Genomic DNA, 22,500 nt, shown 5'->3' on the forward strand with positions numbered 1-22,500 from the left:
TATACATATATATACATATATACAGTATATATAAGTACGTGTGTGAGTGTTTGTGTGTGTTTGTGTGTGTATGTATATATATGTATATATAGATGTATATATATGTATGTATGTATGTATGTATGTATGTATGTAATGTATGCATATAAACATACAAAATTATATATATATAAACATATTTATATATATATATACAGAATAACATTTCCTGCTCTACTTATTGATAAGTTTTTATTTTGATTACAAATATTTCAGGCCACGAAAACGCTGAAAATTTTACATGCAAATCTATGAGTAGGCATCTGAATATCTATCAAATACTAAATATTTGAGTGGTGCCGTTCAGGGTTAATCAATTTTCCCATTTTACAAACGAGCAATTATTTTGTTTCGCTAAGACCAACAATGATTTGTTTTGCCCGTTACCAGGTATGTGAGTGTTTGTGTGAGTGAGTGTGTGTGTTTGTGTTTGTGTGTGTGTGTGTGTGTGTGTGTGTGTGTGTGTGTGTGTGTGTGTGTTTGTGTGTGTGTGTGTGTGTGTGTTTGTCTGTGTGTGTGTGTGTGTGTGTGTACGTGCATGTAAGTAAGTTTGTGGATCTATGATGACGGTAATGGTAATAACAACAATGACAGAAATAAATGAAAAAAATATGAAATAATAAGAATCATTAAACGCACTGTTCTTTTTTAGCTGTGTTAATGAGGGAAATACTGAAGACTTGGAAACACTAGCAAAAAGCTAAATCAAATAAAGTTTAACTGAGTAAGGGAAATCAATATAGAAAAATGAATTATATTAATTTCAAAAATATATATATATAAAATACAACAAATTAATATTAGTAAGGGGACTTCCCTTAAAATGATCAATAACAAGTAAATAAATGAACAATTAAAACAGTCGAACACTTCCAAACTTCAATATGAATAATCCATTTGATTGGGAGAGGGAAAAAGGGAAAAAGAAAAAAGTTGTTGAATGCTGAAAAACGAAATCAAGAAAAAGGCTGATTGGACCTCGGAAGTGATTAAGAGTTCACGCCTTAAGTTGAAATTACTATTTCGTAATTACAGAGGGAGAGGGAGAAGGGGAGAAAGAAGGGAGAGAAAGAGAGAGAGGGGAGGAGAAAGAAAGACAGACTGACGGACCGACAGAGAAAGAGAGAGGAGAGAGAGAAAGAGAGAGAGAGTGAGAGGAGAAAGACTAACAGACAGACAGACAGTGGAGAGAAAAGAGAGAGAGAGAGAAAGCAGACAGATAGGCAGAGAGAGAAATAGATAAATACATTAATTAAAAAACGTGTATCCGAGATGACCTGTGATGAGACAGTACTTACCCCAATGCCACCGGGGAAAATGAACAAAAAATGGGGAAAATGCTGTGCTCATTTTCTATTTTTTGTGAAATGTCTCTGCACATAGATGGCTCTGCTAGTGCTTAGCCACAAACGAGTCAATTAGTAGACCTTGTGACCTTACGTGATTAGAATTGGCAGGAAAAATGTATTTTTTACTAGAGCTATGAATATCGATAGAGTTATTTTTATTATAAACATTATTATTACTATAATGTTATACACATTAGTAACAGCAAAGTAAGATAACGTAAAATATTTTCATAAATCAACGAAAAGGGTAATCGGGCAAGACAGACAGTACTCGTAACTGGCTCATTGGTGACTTAGTACAAGTGTAGCCATCTATGTGTAAAAACATTCAAACAAGTAACTCACAGTGGGCATAGCACGTACGTACACGTCATGCCCGTCGGCATTGGGTTAAGGACCAACAGTTCCACACAGGGTTCAACACGGGCTTTAATTAAGCATCAGCTGCACAGCTGGAACTCCACTGGGCTAGAGAGGAATATGCAGATGTGCAATGAATTGGAAAAATATTTTTGGAATAGTTTTACTCTATTACTTTGTTTTTCATTATGATTTCTACATAAAATGCTGAAATTTAAATATCAGTCAAAAACGAATTGCTGGTATATAAACCTGACTCGCTGTTCAGCAAGTACGTGGCACTACTTTCACACTGTGCGTGCCGTTATTCGTACTTTAGTCTTTGTATTATTTTTCCTTGTTAATCAGCATCACATTGAAGCACATCGAGATTGGTTGCATTACCAACTTCGTGGTATTTCGCGCTCCGTTCCCATGGCAACAAAGACGCTATACTCCTTCTTCTAGGACGTCGACAAGTAGGCTACGATCAATCCAGCAAACTACGTATTGTCTCGAAAACCATCGGCAAGGAAGACGTGTTTCCTGCTCCTAAGTAGTATATTTGTTCTGCTTATAAGTATATGATTTTTTCTGATCGAGGAAATGTGAAAACTATTGCTGAAAATTTTTATTTGATACGCTTTCACATGGTTATAAACTTTGAATGGGCAAACCGCCACGGCCTTTTCTACCGTTTTTTGTTCGCCTTTATATGTTGTTGTTTTTTTTTTTTTTTTTTTTTGTACGTTTGAAATAACAAATGACTACAGTTTTGAAAAACAATTTGTGATTCCCCACACTAATTTTTCCTTTTCAGTTAAAACGCGCAACACTACTGGAATCCTTCAGCCTCGATACCAATACATATTTTTTTTTTTTTTTTCTTTCTTTCTCTTGTCCACCAAACATCATCAATCGCCCCAGGTTCAAAACCCAGGTCGATTCCCACAGTAAGAGGCGAGGGGAAGGAGGAGAGAGGGGGGGGGGAGATGCACTTTCGTCATGTATGAAATGGATTTCATATAATGGCGTATCCCCTTTTAAATGACTTTTAATAATTGCTGATTTTGACACCGAGACCGCATTCCTAAATCAATTTCCACCGAGTGCCCACGGGGGGTGTGTGTAAAACCTCGCTATCAATACTCATGTATGAGAAGATAGGTAATGTCTATGGAGCTAGTTAGATCCTAGTTGCACTTTCCTATTGAGGGTCGCGTAGCATGGTTGGTTTAGTACCGAACCTCCGGTCTCATACTTGGAGTGACCTAGGTTCGAGGCCTAGATCAGGGAGGATTGTTTTATATCCTTGTATGTGTAAAACTAACACAAACATAATAAAAGAGCTTGTTTTGTAACGATAGATAATGCAGCAAATGAATAAAGGAATAAGTTAATATATGATCAGCAAATAATACCATTTGTATCCAAACGGTAGTCGTGTGTTTTCTAAACAAACGTCACTATTCATTGCGTCCATATAGTCTAATAGCATGTTTTCGAACTATTCGAATGTTCCGAAGCCTAGGCTATTGTGTATGAAACTTGTCTTTTTAACATTCCATGTTTCTTTGAAGCTAGATCGTGATTGTACGATTCAGATGAAATACAGTAAACACAGGTCAGGTTGGTATGATGTGCTAAATATTGCAATACGTTTACACCGCTTTGCCTTTGTCATGATTATAAAACATTCCGATGCAACAAAATATTCAATTCTGTATATTCTAGAATATTATGAAAAAGTAACGAGAATAAAATATGATTGTTTACTATATTTCTTAGACGTATCTATTGGTGACGCGCATAGTAACGACTCCTTTTTGGAATGGTGTGGGAGACTGACGAGTTACAGCTGAATGAAACCCTTTGGTAAGCTATAAATTCTTCCACTTTTTTAGAATAGCTGTTTGGTCGTCAAAATGATTAATGGTTATCTAGAATTTTGAAGACGTAGAGTGAAAAAAAGTAATAAAAGCCAATTTTATTACATTACAGCTTTAAAATATATCCCTCTTTCTTTCTATCCCTCTGTCTCTCAATATATATATCTGTCTCTTTATCTATCTGTCTATCTTTATTTATCAGCTCTATGCATCACACGCGCATCGTTAAAAAAGTCATACAAAGCATGCAAAATAATTATAGATTCAATCGTCTCAGTCAAATCAAAATTATTAGTTATAAGTGTGTGTGTGTGTGTGTGTGTGTGTGCCTGCGTGTGCGAGTGCGTGCGTGTGTGTATGCGTGTGCGTGTGCGTGTGCGTGTGCGTGTGCGTGTGTGTGTGTGTGTGTGTGTGTGTGTGTGTGTGTGTGTGTGTGTGTGTGCGTGCCTGCGAGTGCGTGTGTGTGCGTGTGCGTGTGTGTGTGTGTGTGTGTGTGTGTGTGTGTGTGTGTGTGTGTGCCTGCGTGTGCGAGTGCGTGCGTATGTGTGTGTGCGTGTGTGTGTGTGTGTGTGTGTGTGCGCGTATGTGTGTGTTTGCGCGTGTGTGTGTGTGTGTGTGAATTTTTTTTTTTTTCTTTTGTAACGGCATGAGTCATTTATTATATATTCAAGTTGAAATAGAATGACATCATTCTTACCCACATATTTTGTCGATATTTCATATGCTATTTTTATCACTTCTGTCGCTGCAGTTTGTATCGTCATTATCATATTGTAATGTACGATTGATATATTTCGTATATGTTTATCAGCATCGCTATATAGCATATGCATTGTATATTTACTTATTCACAGAACTTTTTTTCTTCTCTTTTACTGGAACCTTTTAGTCATCTAATCTTGTCGTCCTCCGTCTTATCATTATAAAAAGATCATGGCGATATCTCATACCGATAACGCATGATTTTGTTCTCAGATTAGAAGGTGCAGATAGGCAGATAAAAAAAAAAAAAAGAGTGCTAGAGAGAGGGAGAGAGAGAGAGAGACAGAGATAGAGAGGGAGGGAGGGAGAGAGAGAGAGAGACAGAGACAGAGATAGAGAGGGAGGGAGGGAGGGAGAGAGAGAGAGAGAGAGAGAGAGAGAGAGAGAGACAGAGATAGAGAGGGAGGGAGGGAGAGAGAGAGAGAGAGAGAGAGAGAGAGAGAGAGAGAGAGAGAGAGAGAGAGAGAGAGAGAGAGAGAGAGAGAGAGCTGTGACAACCATTCCACGCTAACGAGCAATTCAGATGTAGATATTTGGAAGGGAAAAACAGAAAATCCTTATGCCTTTCTTCTTTCTATGCTTCTTCTCTCTCTCTCTCTTCCTTATGACGAAAAAAGGTAAGTTATACAAAAGAACAGTTTGAAGGAGGAATAGAAAGAAAGTCGAAGGGCGCTAGTAATTAACGCGGCGAAATTGCCTGTCGGTATCTCTATATTTCAAAATTGCAGGCTCATTTTTAAGCATGCATGAGGGATGAGAAACAAGAATTCTCGACCACCAAATGATTCTTCATTCTTCTTGATTGAAATGAAAATTCCAAACCTGATTGACTGGCAGTGCAGCATTATCTATCACATCATTTTACCATTGTTTTTAGTCATAAAGACAAATCGATAACCAACAAACGAACCCAATGGCACTCACGCATACACACACAAACAAACACTTGCGCACGTGCATTCACACCCATAAACAAGTGTTTAAACACTGAAAAACAGACAGATAAACAGACCTAAAGGCCCACAGCGGTCTTGATTACGAAAGCCGGCACACACGCCCCCCCGTCAGCATACAAGGAACTCTCTCGTCGTTGGACACCGCAGAAGTGTTATGCGTCGGACGGCTCCAATGGATTCAGGAAAAACTTTTTGAAGGCGAAGCTCTGTGCCTCCGTCGTTGTAGCGTGTCGTCTTGCTGTCATGAGCTGGTCCAGCTTCTGAACCATGCTGACCATGTCCGTGTTGTGGGCGTGGGCGGCTAGAGTTTGGCACAGGGACCGCACGAACAAAGTTCCTTCGTTCGTCCTAAAAGCCTTGAAGCCTTCCGTCGACGCGTAGAGGGTTAGCATATCGCGCGGGGCTTCGTCCTTTGCGGGAGGTAGATCGTCAACTGTGAGAGAGGAAAATTAAGCACAATACGAAAATAATTAGAACGTAACGTAACTCGTCATTATCACACGCAGTAAAAAACGAAATGGTCTGATGAGGAACTCATGGTGAGTTCGAAACGTTACATTTTTATTCCGTCCTTATTGAAGCAGTTTTATTTTATATTTGAGTACACGCTATTGTATTTACGTACAAATGCGAATTACGTTAGTCAGTCTAACATTGCATTAAAACAGACTTCTTTAGAAAATTACCTATGCTTTGTCCAGAGAAGCGGCAGAAGTTGAAAAGGAAAACCTTGGGTTTTCCCTTCATGATAAGACAAGCCTCATCTTTGAACATATTTCGGACCTGTGGAATGGAAGTCAGAGAGCGAGACAATATATTGTACATTACAGTTTTATGTACATACATGCATACATACAGACACACACTCACACATATATACATAAATATAGATATATGCATGAATATATATATATACATATAAGCTCACCGCAGAGACGTCCATCTTTTTCATATCAGAGGTGTAAAATGTATCCCGGTCGATGCCTTGGCTCATCATGCACACGAACATTGAGTCAACTTTAGCTAGATCCTCGTTACTCCTGAAGTCATTCAGCACCTTTTTAGTCGCTTCCAGATCCAGGTCCTGGTGATCTTCCACTTGGTAGCCCATCTGCCAGAGTTCAGTCTCAGGTTAGTATGAAAAAATAATGCTAATTACGAAAAGTTTTCTATTTCATTTATTCCTTACTGTGACTCACACTCCTAAACAATTTGCAGAGATTTTCCATATCTTTCTCAGAGCCGTTGCGAGCGAGTTTCCCCTCATTGAATTCCCGGTAGTTGATGATGAGGACTCGACCTCGATACGGTTCGGAGAGGTTCCGGTAGACGCCCGGCCCGGGAGGCACGGGCTGGCCGACCACTACGCGGAAGTCCTCTTGGGGGAGCTGAGGGAAACAGATATATGTTCGGGTTACGTGTCGGTACACATGGCATAGACACGTTCACACATACTCACACGCGCACGCACGCACACACACGCAAACACACACATGCTGCAACTGTCACAATTTAGAAGAACAGTTTGCAAAATGTTCCTCGAAACTGAATATCTCAAGACCGGTCACCTCAGAACTTTTGTCGTCACTCTCATCATAACTGCGGACCACTTGCTCGATGAACTTGGCGAATTCCAGGTGGCCGGCCTCCCTCGCCACATGGGCAGCCGAGCCGCCCTTGGTTCCATCCCACAGGTAGTCACCCAACAAGAGGCGAGCCAGCCCGAGGGCCCCCAACGCAGCGGCGATGTGCAGCGGCGTGGACCCGTCGACCTTTGTGGCGTTAACGTCTACGCCGGCGTCGAGGAGAGCAGAAACTGCGGAAGAGTCTTGACTTTGCACGGCCAAGTGCAGCGCCGTCGTCCCGTCATTAGTGGCCAGCTTAGGATTGGCGTGACGTTCCAAAAGGTGCACTAAGGCGTCCGTCGCGCCCCTCTGAGCCGCTATCATGAGCGGTGTGAATCCCTGACTGGTCCTTGCGTCCACCGAGGCGCCTCGCGAGAGAAGCATCTGGAGAACTTGTCCTGAGGAACCCTGGGACGCCAGGTGGAGCAAGGTCCCGCCATCCTCTGGACCCTGTAAGCTCAGGTCCGCTCCCTTGTCCAGCGCTGCCTGCACTTCCGCCGCATCATTCCTCCTGACTGCGACGATGAGAAGCTGCAAAAAAGGGACAAGAAAGGTCTTCAGTGTCATTGTCTTACTATCTCTTGACCTGAAAAGTAAGGCACAAGGGCTACTGAAGCTGTTGTCTTCCCTCTTCACACATGCAAACACGCGCCAGCTCTGGAGTCACAACCCTTTTAATATTTCCCCAAAAACGATGAAAAATACTTCTCCTGAGACCTTTTTTCTACTTCAGCGTACCTTGTCCATGCGAGACTTGGCTCCGCAGCACAAATCCAGGTAGAGCGAGAGACTCGGGCAGCTTTCCTTAGCCAGGCGGGCGGGCGTGAGGCCACGGGCGTCTCTCAGATCGACTTCGCAGCTCGGGTGGTTCGCGAGCAGCTCAGCCAAGTTCTCTCTCCCGAACTCCGCAGCGAAGTGCAGAGGCGTCATGTTGTTCATGCCGCTGGCCCTGGCGTTAGGATCAGCCCCCGCCTCCAGCAGGGCTCTCAACACCTCGCCTTCGTCTGTGTTGGTGACCATGTGGAGGGCTGTGTCCCCGCCGAAGTCATCAGGCCGATGTATTTTCGGGTCCGCACCGCCCTTCAGCAGCTCCTGCACCACCTCAGTATGCCCATTTAGGGACGCCACCATTAGAGGCGTGAAGCCTTCGTCGTCGGAAGCATCGCAGAGGGCGCCGTGATTCAAAAGGATCCTCACGAGACCGCCAGAATTCCGAAGAGTAGCGGAGTGAATGGGCCGACCTCCGCCGCGGCTCACCTGGTTCACGTCAGCGCCTTCATCTAGGGCCTGGACCACCCCTTTCTCGTCGCCTTCGGCCAGGCTCGACCAGAGCCGCTGGAAATATCAGGATTCATGTACTTATTTACATATATATACTTATATATAAAGATATATATATACATGAATATATATATATGTATATATATATATATATATATATATATATATATATATATATATGTATATATATATGAAAGGAAAACAGCCACAGTAAGAAATGAAATTGAATCGTGACATTTCGAACTCTTCACGAGTTCCTCTTCAGACGAATGATAAACCAAAATGGATACAAGGAGAGAATTTTGACAAGAATATATAGTGGTTGAGAGACAGAACGAATAAGAGCTGAATCAGGTCTCAGGACGAGGGTCAAGGTCGAAGAGTCTAGGGAAGGCTTTGCTAACTAACGAGGAAGTAAGGTCATCCAAGCCCTATTTTCTTTTCGTACGAATTAGCTGATTTATGAATTAATTTAGCGTTTTCCCAGTTAAGCTGGTGACTTTCATCACGCAAATGAACGAAACACGCATTTGAATGTCTGGCATATCTAACGTCACGTTTATGTTCACTGATTCTTTTCTCAAAAGCTCTACCGATCTCACCTATGTAAAACTTTGGGCAAACATTACAGGGTATAGTATAAATACCGGGAGAAGTCCCCAGAGCAACGCTAGTCGCATTGTGCTTAACCAAAGTATTACGCAACGTGTTCGGGTACGTAAAAACAATATCAATACCAACGCCTTTAAACATGTGTCGTTTCTCATCGAGGGACGGGTTATACGGAATAATTAAAAGATTATTGTCACTACAATAAGTGTAAAACTTCCATCTAGCAGAAGAATGTGCTTGATTTAAGAAAAATCGAGGATATTCTAATTTTAAAAACGTTTCAAATATGACGTCAATTGCTCGATCGATAAATTCATTATCACAAATCCTATATGCTCTTAGAAACATGGACGAGACTACTGACTTCTTAACATACAACGGGTGATTCGAGAAAAAATGAAGGTAATTAGCGGTGTGTGTAGGTTTACAGTAAACCGAAAATTTTAGCGAGCCATTTACATTGAATAAAAGGACGTCGAGAAAAGGTAATTTACCTGAATCTTCCCATTCAACTTTGAAATTAATAGTACGCGCGAGGTTGTTGACACAGACACACATGTGTGTGTGTATACATATGTATGTGTTCGTCTGTGTGTGCGCGCCCGCGCGCGTGTGTGTGTGTGTGTGTGTGAGAGTGTGTGTATGTGTGTGTGTGTGTGTGTGTGTGTGTGTGTGTGTGTGTGTGCGTGTGTGTGTGTGTGTGTGTGTACATGTGTGTGTGTTCGTGTATGCGTGTGTGTGTGTGTGTGTATACGAATGTGTGTATATACAAATTCAAATACAATGTCTATATGCACACACAAACACACATATATAAATATATATGTATATAACATTGTATCCTTAGCACAACATAGCACATTATTTGCAATACCCCATCCTCTCACACAAGTACGATTATATTTCACACACACACCTACACATATATATGTGTGTGTGTGTGTATATATATAAACACATCTATGTGTGTGTGTATATATATATACATATATATGTATATATATTTGTGTATATATATATATGTATAACTATGTGTGTGTGTATGTATGTGTATGTATGCATATGTATGTATATATATGTGTATATATATACATATATGTATGCATATATATAAATACTCACACAAACATACATAAATAGATAGATAAATAGATATAGTTGTATATGTATACTTGTATAGGTATAACATTTTATCGTTCACACAGCAGAGCACATCATTCGCAATAAACACTTCATATGATTATAATTCACCACACACTCAGAACTCACTTCATTTTCACTTGTCGACATGCTGTTCACTAGTGTGCAGGTGAGGGAACGTCAGCACGGCTAGAAAATAGATAAGATTCAGATTAGATGATACGATTTACTGTTTTTTATTTCATTTATCAATGTTTATCAACTTGTTTTTCTGTGTGCAAATACATATCTATATGTGTGTGTGTATGTGTGTGTGTGTATACATATGTATGCACACATACACACACACATACACATACACATACACACGCACACACACATATATACATATATATATATATACACTTACACACACACACACACACACACGCACACTGTCGTACACACACACACGCACACGCACACGCACACACACACGCACACGCACACACACTCATATGTGTATATATATATATATATATATATGTATGTATATGTATATATATATATATGTATATATACATAAACTTAAATAGGTGTGTGTTCGTGTATATATATATATATGTATATATACATATATATATATATACATGAACAAACACACACACGTATGTGTATATATATGTGTATATACACATATATATGAATATGTATATATATGTTTACGTTTGTAAACGTACGAGTATATATTAGGGTGCACCTTATTTATGTGTGTCCGTGTGCGCGCGCGTGTGTATGTGCGTGTGTGTGTGTGGGGGGGGGGGGGTTGCATGTGTATGTGTGGGTGTGAACTGATTATGGGTAGTGTTCAGTAGTCGCAAAATGACACTGTAAATGGTTCCTTTTCTTTTTGTTTAATTTTCTTTTCTTTTCTATTTAATCGGAGGGATCAGTACCTATCAGTCACCACAATTCACAAGGGCAATTAAAAAATATATTAACAATATGACATATATCGATGAGACAAATACAAAAAAATAACATTCCTTCTTCGTGCATCATAATACATGTATGAAAATAAGACGTCCCCGGGGTGTTGGTAAGCAGTTGCCTCGGAGATAGATTGCTGTAAGGAAGAGGCGATAGAAGAAGCAGCGTCGCCGACTAATTTGTAATGCAAAATCTAATATAAGAATAGATCAAAGTTTCTACAAACTCCACTTACTGATGTGGCAGAACCTCCTTTGGAGGCTCAATATTCAGATGAGTTCACTGATAGGCACATCAAAGAAGAGTGTAAGCTCAATTTGGAAAGACTCCCTTGTCATATTCAAGCAGTTGAAAAACTAATCAAATTAGTTACAGACGCATGACCATCTGTTTGTGGAGAAGAGACAGGAGATGGATTCATTCGAGCAAAGTTCGCATCCAGATAGAATATCCCCAAGTTTGAGACCAAATCACAGTATGTACAGTGAAATATAGCTATTAGCTTGCAGTGAATGAAAACTAATGCTCAAAATGGTTGGGTGGATAGATTGGGCAAAGGTGGAACTCGAACTCGCGTCCATACAAGCCATGTAATCATCTCAGTCATTTTCAAATGACTGAGATGATTACATATATTAGTTATAAGTGGGGGAGAGAGAGAGAGGGACTCTTTTTTTTTCTTTCTTTCTGTTACGGCAACAGTTATTTAGCAGTGCATTTGAGTCTTATAAATTTTAACGTATGTTCAAGTTCCCTCTCTTCTTCTGTGCGTCTATCTCTATCTCTTCCTTGAGGCAAAAACGTAATTCAAACAAAAGAACAGAATTTGAAGCAGGAATAAAAAGAAAGTCGAAGGGCGCAAGTAATTTACGCGGCGAAATTGCTTGTCAATATCTATTTATTCTTCAAAAGTCCAGGATCATTTTTAAGCACACAAAAGAGAGTGAACGATAAGAAACAAGAATTCTCGACCACCAAATGATTCTCAACTAAAATGAAAATCTACTCAAAGCAAATTAATTGCCGGTAAAACGTTGGTTATCATTTTATAATTTTACCTTTATCTTTTAGTAATCAAAATATCGATGGATACATAAAGGACACATATATCGATAACTAGCAAATGAACACATACACGCACACACACACAATCAAACGAACAAACATGAACACACGTATACGCACGCCTATACATAAGTGTTTATGTACTGAAAAAGGCGGGTAGGACACAACAGACCTAAAAGCCAACAGCGATCCTGATTACGAAAGCCGGCACACACGCCCACCCGCCAGCATGCAATAAAGCACAGTGATCGTTGGAGACTCAGAACAGCATCATGCGTCGGACGGCTTTAATGGATTCAGGAAAAACTTCTTGAAGGCGAAGCTCTGTGCCTCCGGCGTTGTAGCGTGTCGTCTTGCTGTCATGAGCTGGTCCAGCTTCTGAACCATGCTGACCATGTCCGTGTTGTGGGCGTGGGCGGCTAGAGTTTGACACAGGGACCGCACGAACAAAGTTCCTTCGTTCGTCCTAAAAGCCTTGAAGCCTTCCGTCGACGCGTAGAGGGTTAGCATATCACGCGGGGCTTCGTCCTTTGCGGGAGGTACCTTGTCGCGGCCGACCGCGCTCTGTGACGTACAAGGTATATCGTCCCCTGTGACAGAGGAAAATTTAACGTTGAAAAAAGGACTTCTGCCAAAGCTTCATTCGTGCCTACATATATAACAAGTAAAAACAAAAACGCTGCCACAATATAAACGGAATTAGAACATAACGTAACTCTTCAAAAGTTCCTCATTACACGCAGTAAAAACCGAAATGGTCTTTTACGTTTTAATTCTGTCCATATTATACCAGCTATTCTGTTTGTGTTCAAATACCCGAATATACATACAGGTGCAAATAACGTTAGTCAGTCTAATATTTCACTGAAACACTTCTTCATAAGAATGTTACCTATACTATGTCCAGAGAAGCTTTCGAGAGTTTTTCCGCGGCAGAAGTTGAAAAGGAAAACCTTGGGTTTTCCCTTCATGAGAGGACAAGCCTGATCTTTGAACATATTCCGGACCTGCGGAGATAAAGGAAGAGAGAGAGTATAGTGTGCTGCATTGTTTATGCTAAATAATCCTCCTAGCAAAACAACGCGAACAATATGATCACACATACATACAAACATACATCCTGACATATATATGTGTGTGAGTGTGTGTATATATGTGTGTGTGCACACATAAACATAGACACACACACACGTTTATATATATGTACATATACATATATATAAATATATTATACATATATATTTGTGTGTATATTTTTTTTATGTATATATGTGTATATATATACATATATATGTGTGTGTGTACGTATGTGCGAATATATATAGAATAGATATGTATATATATACAGATTTGAAACTCATAACTGAGAAGTCCTCACCGCAGGGACGTCCATCTTTCTCATATCAGATGTGTAGAATGTATCCCGGTCGATGCCATGACTCAACATGCACACGAACATTGAGTCAACTTTAGCTAGATTCTCGTTACTCCTGAAGTTATTCAGCACCTCTTTAGTCGCTTCCAGATCCAGGTCCTGGTGATCTTCCACTTGGTAGCCCATCTGTCAGAGTTCAATTTCACGTTAATAAGAAAAAAAATAATCCTAATAACGAAAAGAGTTCTTTGTTTCAATTATTCCTTACTGCGACTCACATTTCTAAACATTTTCCTGAGATTTGCTACATCTCTCTCAGAGTCGTGGCGAGTGGCTATCCTCAAACTGAATTCCCGGTAGTTGATGATGAGGACTCGACCTCGATACGGTTCGGAGAGGTTCCGGTACACGCCCGGCCCGGGAGGCACGGGCTGGCCGACCACTACGCGGAAGTCCTCTCGGGGGAGCTGAGGGAAACAGATGTTTGTTCGTGTTATGTGTCGGTACATAAGGCATAGACACGTTCACACACACACATACACACACACACGTATTGACACACATGCTGCAACTGTCACAATTTCGAAGAACAGTTTGCAAAATGTTCTCGGGTTCTCTCAAGATCGGGTACCTGAGCACTTTCGTCGTCACTCTCATCGCAAATGCCGATCCTTTGCTCGATGAATTTGGCGAATTCCAGGTGGCCGGCCTCCCTCGCCACCTGAGCAGGCGAGCGGCCCTCGATAGCAATGCAGCACAGGTAGTCACCCAACAAGAGATGAGCCAGCCCGAGAGCCCCCAACGCAGCGGCGATGTGCAGCGGCGTGGACCCGTCGGCCTTGGTGGCGTTGACGTCTACGCCGGCGTCGAGGAGAGCAGTCACTGCGGAAGAGTCCTGACTTTGAACGGCCAAGTGCAGCGCCGTCGTCCCGTTAGGAGTGGACAGCTTTGGATTGGCCCGATGTGCCAAAAGGAGCCCTAAGGCTTCCGTCGCGCCCCTCTGAGCCGCTATCATGAGCGGCGTGAATCCCTGACTGGTCCTTGCGTCCACCGAGGCGCCTCGAGAGAGAAGCATCTGGAGAACTTGTCCTGAGGAACCCTGGGACGCCAGGTGGAGCAAGGTCCCGCCATCCTCTGGACCCTGTAAGCTCAGGTCCGCCTCCTTGTCCAGCGCTGTCCTCACTTCCGCCGCATCATTCCTCCTGACCGCAGCGATGAGAAGCTGCAAAAAGGGACATTGTTTTACGATCTCTTGACCTCTCTTGAAAAGATAGGCACAAGAGCTTCTGCAGCTGCTGTCTTCCCTCTTCACACTTGCAAAAACGCGCTAGCTCTGGAGTCACAACCTATACGATATTTCCCCAAAACGATAAAGAACAAAAAAAAAATTCATCCCCTTCAACGTACCTTGTCCATACGAGACTTGGCTCCGCAGCACAAATCCAGGTAGAGCGAGAGACTCGGGCAGCTTTCCTTAGCTAGGCGGGCGGGCGTGAGGCCACGGGCGTCTCTCAGATTGACTTCGCAGCTCGGGTGGTTCGCAAGCAGCTCAGCCAAGTTCTTTCTCCCGATCTCCGCAGCAAAGTGCAGAGGCGTCATGTTGTTCATGCCGCTGGCCCTGGCGTTAGGATCTGCCCCCGCCTCCAGCAGGGTTCTCAACACCTCGCCTTCGTCTGTGTTGGTGACCATGTGGAGGGCTGTGTCCCCGCCGAAGTCATCAGGCCGATGTATTTTCGGGTCCGCACCGCCCTTCAGCAGCTCCTGCACCACCTCAGTATGCCCATTTAGGGACGCCACCATTAGAGGCGTGAAGCCTTCGTCGTCGGAAGCATCGCAGAGGGCGCCGTGATTCAAAAGGATCCTCACGAGACCGCCAGAATTCCGAAGAGCAGCGGAGTGAATGGGCCGACCTCCGCCGGGGCTCACCTGGTTCACGTCAGCGCCTTCCTCTAGGGCCTGGACCACCCCTTTCTCGTCGCCTTCGGCCAGGCTCGACCAGAGCCGCTGGAAATATCAGGATTTAGATATTTATGTACGTATATATATATCTGTGTGTATATATATTCATATACATATTCATATACCTGTATGCACACACACATATATATACATATGTATGTATGTGTATATATGTGTTTGTATGTATATATGTGTATATATATATATGTATATTATGCGTGTATTTGCATATATATATATATATACAAATTCATACACCCATATATACCTAAATAGATATAACATTTTATCATTCACACAGCAAAACACATAATTTGCAATAAATACTTCATTTCCTCACAGAAGTATGATTATATTTCACCACACACTCAGAACTCACTGCATTTGCACTCGTCGACATGCTGCTCACTGGTGTGCAGGTGAGGGAACGTCAGCACGGCTAGAAAATAGATAAGATTTAGATTAGGTGATAAGATATATTGTTTTTTATTTCATTTTTTAATGTTTATCAACTTTTCTAACTGTGTGTAAATATATATATACATATATATGTATATATATGTGTGTGTGTGTATACCTATATATGCATAAAGATATTGATGTGCATATATGTAAATATATATATATACATACGCATATGTATATGCATATGTATGTATGTATATACATAAACATATACGAGTATATATTAGGGTGGAGCTTTTATAGGTGTGTGATCGTGTATATATACATGTGTGTATATATACATACATATACATAAACAAACACACACACATCTGTGTATATATATGTATATATATGTATATATGCACATATATATTTATATATATATATATATATATATATATATATATAAGGTTATGTATGTAAATATACGAGTATAAATTAGAGTGGACCTTTTTGATGTGTGTCCGCCTGTGTGTGTGTGTGTAAACTGATTATGGGTAGTGTTCAGTAGTCGCAAAATGACTCTGTAAATGGTTCCTTATCTCTTTGTTTCATTTTCTTTTCTTTTCTATTTAATCGGAGGGATCAGTACCTATCAGTCACCACAATGCACAAGGATAATTAAAAAATATATTAACAATATGACATATATCAGTGAGACAAATACAAAAAAATAACATTCCTTCTTCGTGCATCATAATACATGTATGAAAATAAGACGTCCCCGGGGTGTTGTTAAGCAGTTGCCTCGGAGATAGATTGCTGTAAGGAAGAGGCGATAGAAGAAGCAGCGTCGCCGACTAATTTCCACTCTTTAATCAGCCGATATCCGAAATCAAGAAAGGTTGTAATGCAAAATCGAATATAAGAATAGATCAAAGTTTCTACAAACTCCACTTACTGATGTGGCAGAACCTCCTTTGGAGGCTCAATATTCAGATGAGTTCACTGATAGGCACATCAAAGAAGAGTGTAAGCTCAATTTGGAAAGACTCCCTTGTCATATTCAAGCAGTTGAAAAACTAATCAAATTAGTTACAGACGCATGACCATCTGTTTGTGGAGAAGAGACAGGAGATGGATTCATTCGAGCAAAGTTCGCATCCAGATAGAATATCCCCAAGTTTGAGACCAAATCACAGTATGTACAATGAAATATAGCTATTAGCTTGCAGTGAATGAAAACTAATGCTCAAAATGGGTGGGTGGATAGATTGGGCAAAGGTGGAACTCGAACTCGCGGCCATATAAGCCATGTAATCATCTCAATCATTTCCAAATGACTAAGATGATTACATTTACTAGTTATAAGTGGGGGGGAGAGAGAAAGGACTCTTTTTTTCTATTACGGAAACAGTCATTTAGCAGTCCATTTGAGTCTTATAAATGTTATCATATGTTCAAGTTCCCTCTCTTCTTCTGTGCGTCTCTCTCTATCTCTTCCTTGAGGCAAAAACGTAATTCAAACAAAAGAACAGAATTTGGAGCAGGAATAAAAAGAAAGTCGAAGGGCGCAAGTAATTTACGCGACGAAATTGCCTGCCAATACCTATTTATTCTTCAAAAGTCCAGAATCATTTTTAAGCACACAAAAGAGAGTGAACGATGAGAAACAAGAATTCTCGACCACCAAATGGTTTTTCATTCTACATGCTTCTTAACTATATTGAAGCAGCATTAGCTATCACATTATCATTGTCTTTTAATAATCAAAATAGCGATGGATACATAAAAGATACATAAATCGATAACTTGCAAATGAACACACACGCAAACAAACATGTACACACGTATATGCACACCCCTATACAAGTGTTTAAGTACTGAAAAACAAACAGCCGGCACACACGCCCACCCGCCAGCATGAAATAAAGCGAAGTCATCGTTGGGCACAGAAGAGCATCATGACTCGGAAGGTTTCAATGGAGTCAGGAAAAATTTCTTAAAGCCGAAGCAGTGCCATGAACTCATCCAGATTCTGAACTATGCTCACCATGTCCGTGTTGTGGGCGTTGGCGTCTAGAATTTGGCACAGGGACCGCACGAACAAAGTTCCTTCGCTCGACTCAAAAGACTTGGAGCCTTCCGTCGACGAGTAGAGTGTTAGCATGTCACGCGGGGCTTCGTCCTGTGCGGGAGGTACCTCGTTGCGTCCGACCGCGTTCTGTGACGTCGAAGGTAGATCGTCGCCTGTAAGAGAGAAAAATTTAGCGTTGAAAAAACAGGACTTTTGCCAAAGCTTCCTTTATACATACATATATAGAAATTAAAAACAAAAAAGCTGTTACGTTTTTCTATCCATATTGTACCAGTTATTCTGTTTGTGCTCACATACCCGAATATACGTACAGGTGCAAATTACATTAGTCAGTCTAATATCTCACTGAAACACTTCTTCATAAGAATGTTACCTGTACTATGTCCAGTGAAGCTTTCGAGAGTTTTTCCGCAGCCGAAGTTGAAAAGGAAAACCTTAGGTTTTCCCTTCATGAGAGGACAAGCCTGATCTTTGAACATATTTCGGACCTGAGGAGATAAAGGATGAGAGAGTATATTCTTTATAGTTTATGTTAAATAATCCTCCTAGCTACACAACAAATAATATACTCAAACAGTGGAATATGATCATACATACATACATCCTGATATATATATATATATATATATATATATATATATATATATGTGTGTGTGTGTGTGTATACACACACATAGACACACACACACATATATATATATATATATATATATATGCAAATATATACACAAATATACAAACAGTATATATATACATATATATATGCAAATATATACACAAATATACAAACAGTATATATATACATATATATACATATAAACATACATATATATATATATATATATATATATGTGTGTGTGTGTGTGTGTGTGTGTGTGTGTGTATATATGTTTTTGTGTGTATACGTATATGTATATATACATATATATACATATATACGTGTGTGTATGTGTGTGTGTGTGTGTGTGTGTGTGTGTGTGCATGTATGTGTGAATGTGTGTGTGTGTGTGTGTGTGTGTGTGTGTGTGTACATAATATATATATATATATATATATATATATATATATATGAACCCATAACTGTGAAGTCCTCACCGCAGAGACGTCCATCTTTCTCATATCAGGTGTGTAGAATGTATCCCGGTCGATGCCATGACTCAACATGCACACGAACATTGAGTCAACTTCCCGAGACCTTTTTTCTACTTCAGCGTATCTTGTCCATGCGAGACTTGGCTCCGCAGCACAAATCCAGGTAGAGCGAGAGACTCGGGCAGCTTTCCTTAGCCAGGCGGGCGGGCGTGAGGCCACGGGCGTCTCTCAGATCGACTTCGCAGCTCCGGTGGTTCGCGAGCAGCTCAGCCAAGTTCTCTCTCCCGTTACTGAAAGATTAGCAGCTCGTCAGCCTAGAAAAATGTCACATTCTTGATGGCTCACAACTGCAAGTAGGATTCTAAGTTTATATGTCTCAATGAGTGAGCCATAAGACACCTTAGTAGTCTTAACCACTTTTGTGATTAAATTGTACGTGCCAAATTCCCTGAAGAATTATAAAGCTCCAAGGGCGTCAATGGGACTCTATCTGCCCCCTTCAAGGTCTGTCTTGCCCCCCCCCCCCCCCCCAACACCACAACTTTAAAATGCTTTGCCTTAATCATGATTTCAAAACTTTCCGCTAACATTACATACACAAAAAATGTTTACCATATTTCATAGGCGTATCTAGTGGTGACGCGAATAGTAATGAAGAAGACTGGAGAGGAAGACTGACGAGTTACAGCTAAGAGACACTACCTGATAAGTTATAAATTTCTCATTGTTATTTTTGTCATTCCACTTTTTAGAATAGGAGTTTGGTCGTCAAAATGATCAAGGATAATCAAGAATAGTAGGGATATAATGACAAAAAATAACAAAAAGCCAGTTTTATTTCATTAAGGACTAACACATTACAACTTTATAGTCCCTCCCTCTTTCTATCTCTCTTTCAATCTATATATCGATCTATTTATTGTTCTCTTTATCTGTTTATTTATTTATCAACCCTATGTATCACACATACAACGTTAAGCAAGTCATAAAAAGCACGTATGATTCAACCACATATCCGTGAACCATGTAGTCATCTCAGTCATTTTCAAATAAAATTCATTAGTTATAAATGGGAGAGAGAACTTTACTTCTTTCTTTAACGCCAACAGTTTAGTCTTTTAAATGTCAACATAGAGAGAGAGAGAACTGTGGCAACTATTCCACGCCAACGAGCAATTCAGAAGTAGATATTTGCACAGAAAGATACTCTTCCCTCCCTTCTCTGCTTCTCTCTCTGTCTCTTCCTTGGACAAAAAACTTAAGTAAAAAAAAAAAAGTCGAAGGTCGCAAGCAATTCACGCGGCCAAACTGTCTGTCGATATCTATTTGTTCTTCTAAACATGCAGGATCATATTTAAGCACGAAAAAGAAAGTGAAGAATGATAACCAAGAATTCTCGACCACCAAATGATTCTTCATTCAACATGATTCTCAACTAAAATGAAAATCTACTCAAAGCAAATTGATTGCCGGTGTAGCGTTAGCTATCACTTTATTTTACCATTCTCTTTCAGTAATTAAAATAGCGATGGATACATAAAAAACACATAAATCGATAACTAGCAAATGAACACACACACACACACACACAAACACACACAAACACACACACACACACACACACATACGTAGGCACGTATATGCACACCAATACACAAGTGTTTAAGTACTGAAGAAGAGTCAGGTAGGACACAAACATATTACGAAAGCCGGCACTTACACCCATCCCCGCTAGCATGCGAGGAAGCGCAGTCATCGTTGGAGACCCACAGTGCTATGCGTCGGAAGGCTTCAGTGGATTCAGGAAAAACTTCTGGAAGGCGAAGCTCTGTGCCTCCGGCGTTGTAGCGTGTCGTCTTGTTGCCATCAGCCGGTCCAACTTCGAAACCATGCTGATCATGTCCGTGTTGTGGGCGTGAGTGGCTAGAGTTTGGCACAGGGACCGCGCGAAAAAAGTTCCTTTATTCGTCCTAAAAGCCTTGAAGCCTTCCGTCGACGCGTAAATGGTCAGCATGTCACGCGGGGCTTCGTCCTGTGCGGGAGGTACCTCGTCGCGGCCGACCGTGCTCTGTGACGTCCAAGGTAGATCGTCGCCTGTGAGAGAGGAAAATTTTACGTTGAAACAACAGCACTTCTACCAAAACTTCATTTATACACAGATATATACCAAGTAAAAACAAAATGCTGCCACAATATGAACGGAATTAGAACGTAACCCAACTCATCAAGAGTTCCTCATTACACGCAGTAAAAACCGAAATGGTCTGTTACGTTTTTACTCCGTCCATATTTTAGCAGTTATCGTGTTTGTGTTCACATACCCGAATATACTTACAGGTGCAAATTAAGTTAGTCAGTCTAATATTTCACTGAAACACTTAAGAATGTTACCTATACTTTTTCCAGAGAAGCTTTCAAAGGTGTTTCCGCGGCAGAAGTTGAAAAGGAAAACTTTGGGTTTTCCCTTCATGAGAGGACAAACCTGATCTTTGAACATATTCCGTACCTGCGGAGATAAGATATGAAGATAGGGTATATTATACTGCATAGTTTCAGGTTAGTCTTCCGAGCAGCACAACGCGAATAATTTACTCAAACAGTGGAATATGATCATGATACACACACACACACAAAATTCCGAACATATATACATGTGTGAGTATATGTATGTGTGTGTGCATATCTGTACACACACATACACACATACACACACACACATCATATATATGTGTGTGTGTGTGTATATATATACATATATATATACATTCACACACATATATATACTCACACATTTACACACACAAACACATATATATATATACATCTATATGTGTGTATGTGACTGTGTGTGTGTGTGTCTGCAAGTATATATATGTATATGTACATAAATATATGTAAGTGTGTGCATTATATATATATATATATATATATATATATATATATATATATGTTTGAGCCCATAACTATGAAGTCCTCACCGCAGAGACGTCCATCTTTCTCATATCAGATGTGAAGAATGTATCCCGGTCGATGCCATGACTCAACATGCACACGAACATTGAGTCAACTTTAGCTAGATCCTCGTTACTCCTGAAGTCATTCAGCACCTTTTTAGTCGCTTCCAGATCCAGGTCCTGGTGATCTTCCACTTGGTAGCCCATCTGCCAGAGTTCAGTCTCAGGTTAGTATGAAAAAAATAATGCTAATTACGAAAAGTCTTCTATTTCATTAATTCCTTACTGTGACTCACACTCCTAAACACTTTGAAGAGATTTTCCATATCTTTCTCAGTGCCGATGCGAGCGAGTTTCTCCTCACTGAATTCCCGGTAGTTGATGATGAGGACTCGACCTCGATACGGTTCGGAGAGGTTCCGGTACACGCCCGGACTAGGAGGCACAGGCTGGCCGACCACTACGCGGAAGTCCTCTTGGGGGAGCTGAGGAAAACAGATATATGTTCGTGTTATGTGTCGGTACACATGACATAGACACGTTCACACATACTCACACACACACGCACGCACGCTCACACACACACATTCATACATACACACGCAAACA

The 22,500-nt window shown here is 40.7% G+C and overlaps 4 protein-coding genes across 8 annotated transcripts in view; all 4 read right to left on the reverse strand.

Moving 5' to 3' along the window:
* The window catches only part of LOC125045660 (ankyrin-1-like), a 15,089-nt gene extending 2,752 nt beyond the window's left edge, over nt 1-12,337 (reverse strand). The window contains exons 1-8 of one of the 2 annotated variants that reach the window (XR_007116572.1): nt 12,199-12,337; nt 10,122-10,181; nt 7,698-8,294; nt 6,903-7,490; nt 6,534-6,722; nt 6,263-6,445; nt 6,021-6,117; nt 5,391-5,767 (exon numbers count right to left, since the gene is read on the reverse strand). Coding sequence is in view for 1 of the 2 variants with exons in the window: in XM_047643075.1 (XP_047499031.1) it covers nt 5,487-5,767; nt 6,021-6,117; nt 6,263-6,445; nt 6,534-6,722; nt 6,903-7,490; nt 7,698-8,294; nt 10,122-10,142 (1,956 nt within the window). In the remaining variant the exon portion in view is untranslated. Of the gene's footprint in view, nt 1-5,145; nt 5,768-6,020; nt 6,118-6,262; nt 6,446-6,533; nt 6,723-6,902; nt 7,491-7,697; nt 8,295-10,121; nt 10,182-12,198 lie in introns of those variants that run through there. The other variant, XM_047643075.1, reaches the window with a different exon arrangement.
* LOC125045658 (ankyrin-1-like) lies at nt 11,105-17,936 on the reverse strand. Of its 3 annotated transcripts, none has more exons than XM_047643072.1 (8): nt 17,801-17,936; nt 15,740-15,799; nt 14,809-15,405; nt 14,033-14,623; nt 13,680-13,868; nt 13,405-13,587; nt 12,919-13,033; nt 11,105-12,616 (listed from the first exon to the last, which is right to left on the reverse strand). In XM_047643072.1, exons 2-8 carry the CDS (start codon nt 15,758-15,760, stop codon nt 12,297-12,299), a joined length of 2,016 nt encoding a protein of 671 aa, XP_047499028.1. In that variant the 5' UTR covers nt 15,761-15,799; nt 17,801-17,936; the 3' UTR covers nt 11,105-12,296. The 3 variants fall into 3 exon arrangements, with proteins under 3 accessions (XP_047499028.1, XP_047499027.1, XP_047499029.1); XM_047643071.1 differs by having other exon boundaries at nt 15,701-15,799; XM_047643073.1 differs by lacking the exons at nt 15,740-15,799; nt 17,801-17,936 and adding an exon at nt 15,688-15,718.
* LOC125045343 (caspase-6-like) lies at nt 17,750-19,021 on the reverse strand. The gene is made up of 3 exons (XM_047642549.1): nt 18,941-19,021; nt 18,219-18,333; nt 17,750-17,997 (listed from the first exon to the last, which is right to left on the reverse strand). Exons 1-3 carry the CDS (start codon nt 19,019-19,021, stop codon nt 17,750-17,752), a joined length of 444 nt encoding a protein of 147 aa, XP_047498505.1.
* A 28-nt stretch (nt 19,022-19,049) lies between these two features.
* The window catches only part of LOC125045659 (ankyrin-1-like), a 5,355-nt gene continuing 1,904 nt past the window's right edge, over nt 19,050-22,500 (reverse strand). Inside the window, exons 4-8 of one of the 2 annotated variants that reach the window (XR_007116571.1) lie at nt 22,188-22,376; nt 21,916-22,098; nt 21,329-21,443; nt 20,658-21,031; nt 19,050-19,227 (exon numbers count right to left, since the gene is read on the reverse strand). Coding sequence is in view for 1 of the 2 variants with exons in the window: in XM_047643074.1 (XP_047499030.1) it covers nt 20,712-21,031; nt 21,329-21,443; nt 21,916-22,098; nt 22,188-22,376 (807 nt within the window). In the remaining variant the exon portion in view is untranslated. Of the gene's footprint in view, nt 19,228-19,757; nt 21,032-21,328; nt 21,444-21,915; nt 22,099-22,187; nt 22,377-22,500 lie in introns of those variants that run through there. The other variant, XM_047643074.1, reaches the window with a different exon arrangement.

This window comes from Penaeus chinensis, chromosome 37, assembly GCF_019202785.1.
Source record: "Penaeus chinensis breed Huanghai No. 1 chromosome 37, ASM1920278v2, whole genome shotgun sequence".
NCBI lineage: Eukaryota > Metazoa > Arthropoda > Malacostraca > Decapoda > Penaeidae > Penaeus > Penaeus chinensis.

What these genes read in the sequence shown, in the direction of transcription:
- LOC125045658 (XM_047643071.1), bottom strand. Translation starts at nt 15,760, where the DNA reads ATGTCGACGAGTGCAAATGCAGTGAGTTCTGAGTGTGTGGTGAAATAT. An exon ending in TGAAATATAATCATACTTCT is followed by an intron (nt 15,406 to 15,700) that starts GTGAGGAAATGA and finishes TGATATTTCCAG; the next exon opens with CGGCTCTGGTCGAGCCTGGC. An exon ending in CTTCTCTGGACATAGTATAG is followed by an intron (nt 12,617 to 12,918) that starts GTAACATTCTTA and finishes CCTCTGTCACAG; the next exon opens with GGGACGATATACCTTGTACG.
- LOC125045343 (XM_047642549.1), bottom strand. Translation starts at nt 19,021, where the DNA reads ATGTTCGTGTGCATGTTGAGTCATGGCATCGACCGGGATACATTCTAC. An exon ending in GAAAGATGGACGTCTCTGCG is followed by an intron (nt 18,334 to 18,940) that starts GTGAGGACTTCA and finishes TTATCTCCTCAG; the next exon opens with GTCCGAAATATGTTCAAAGA. An exon ending in CTTCACTGGACATAGTACAG is followed by an intron (nt 17,998 to 18,218) that starts GTAACATTCTTA and finishes TCTCTCTTACAG; the next exon opens with GCGACGATCTACCTTCGACG.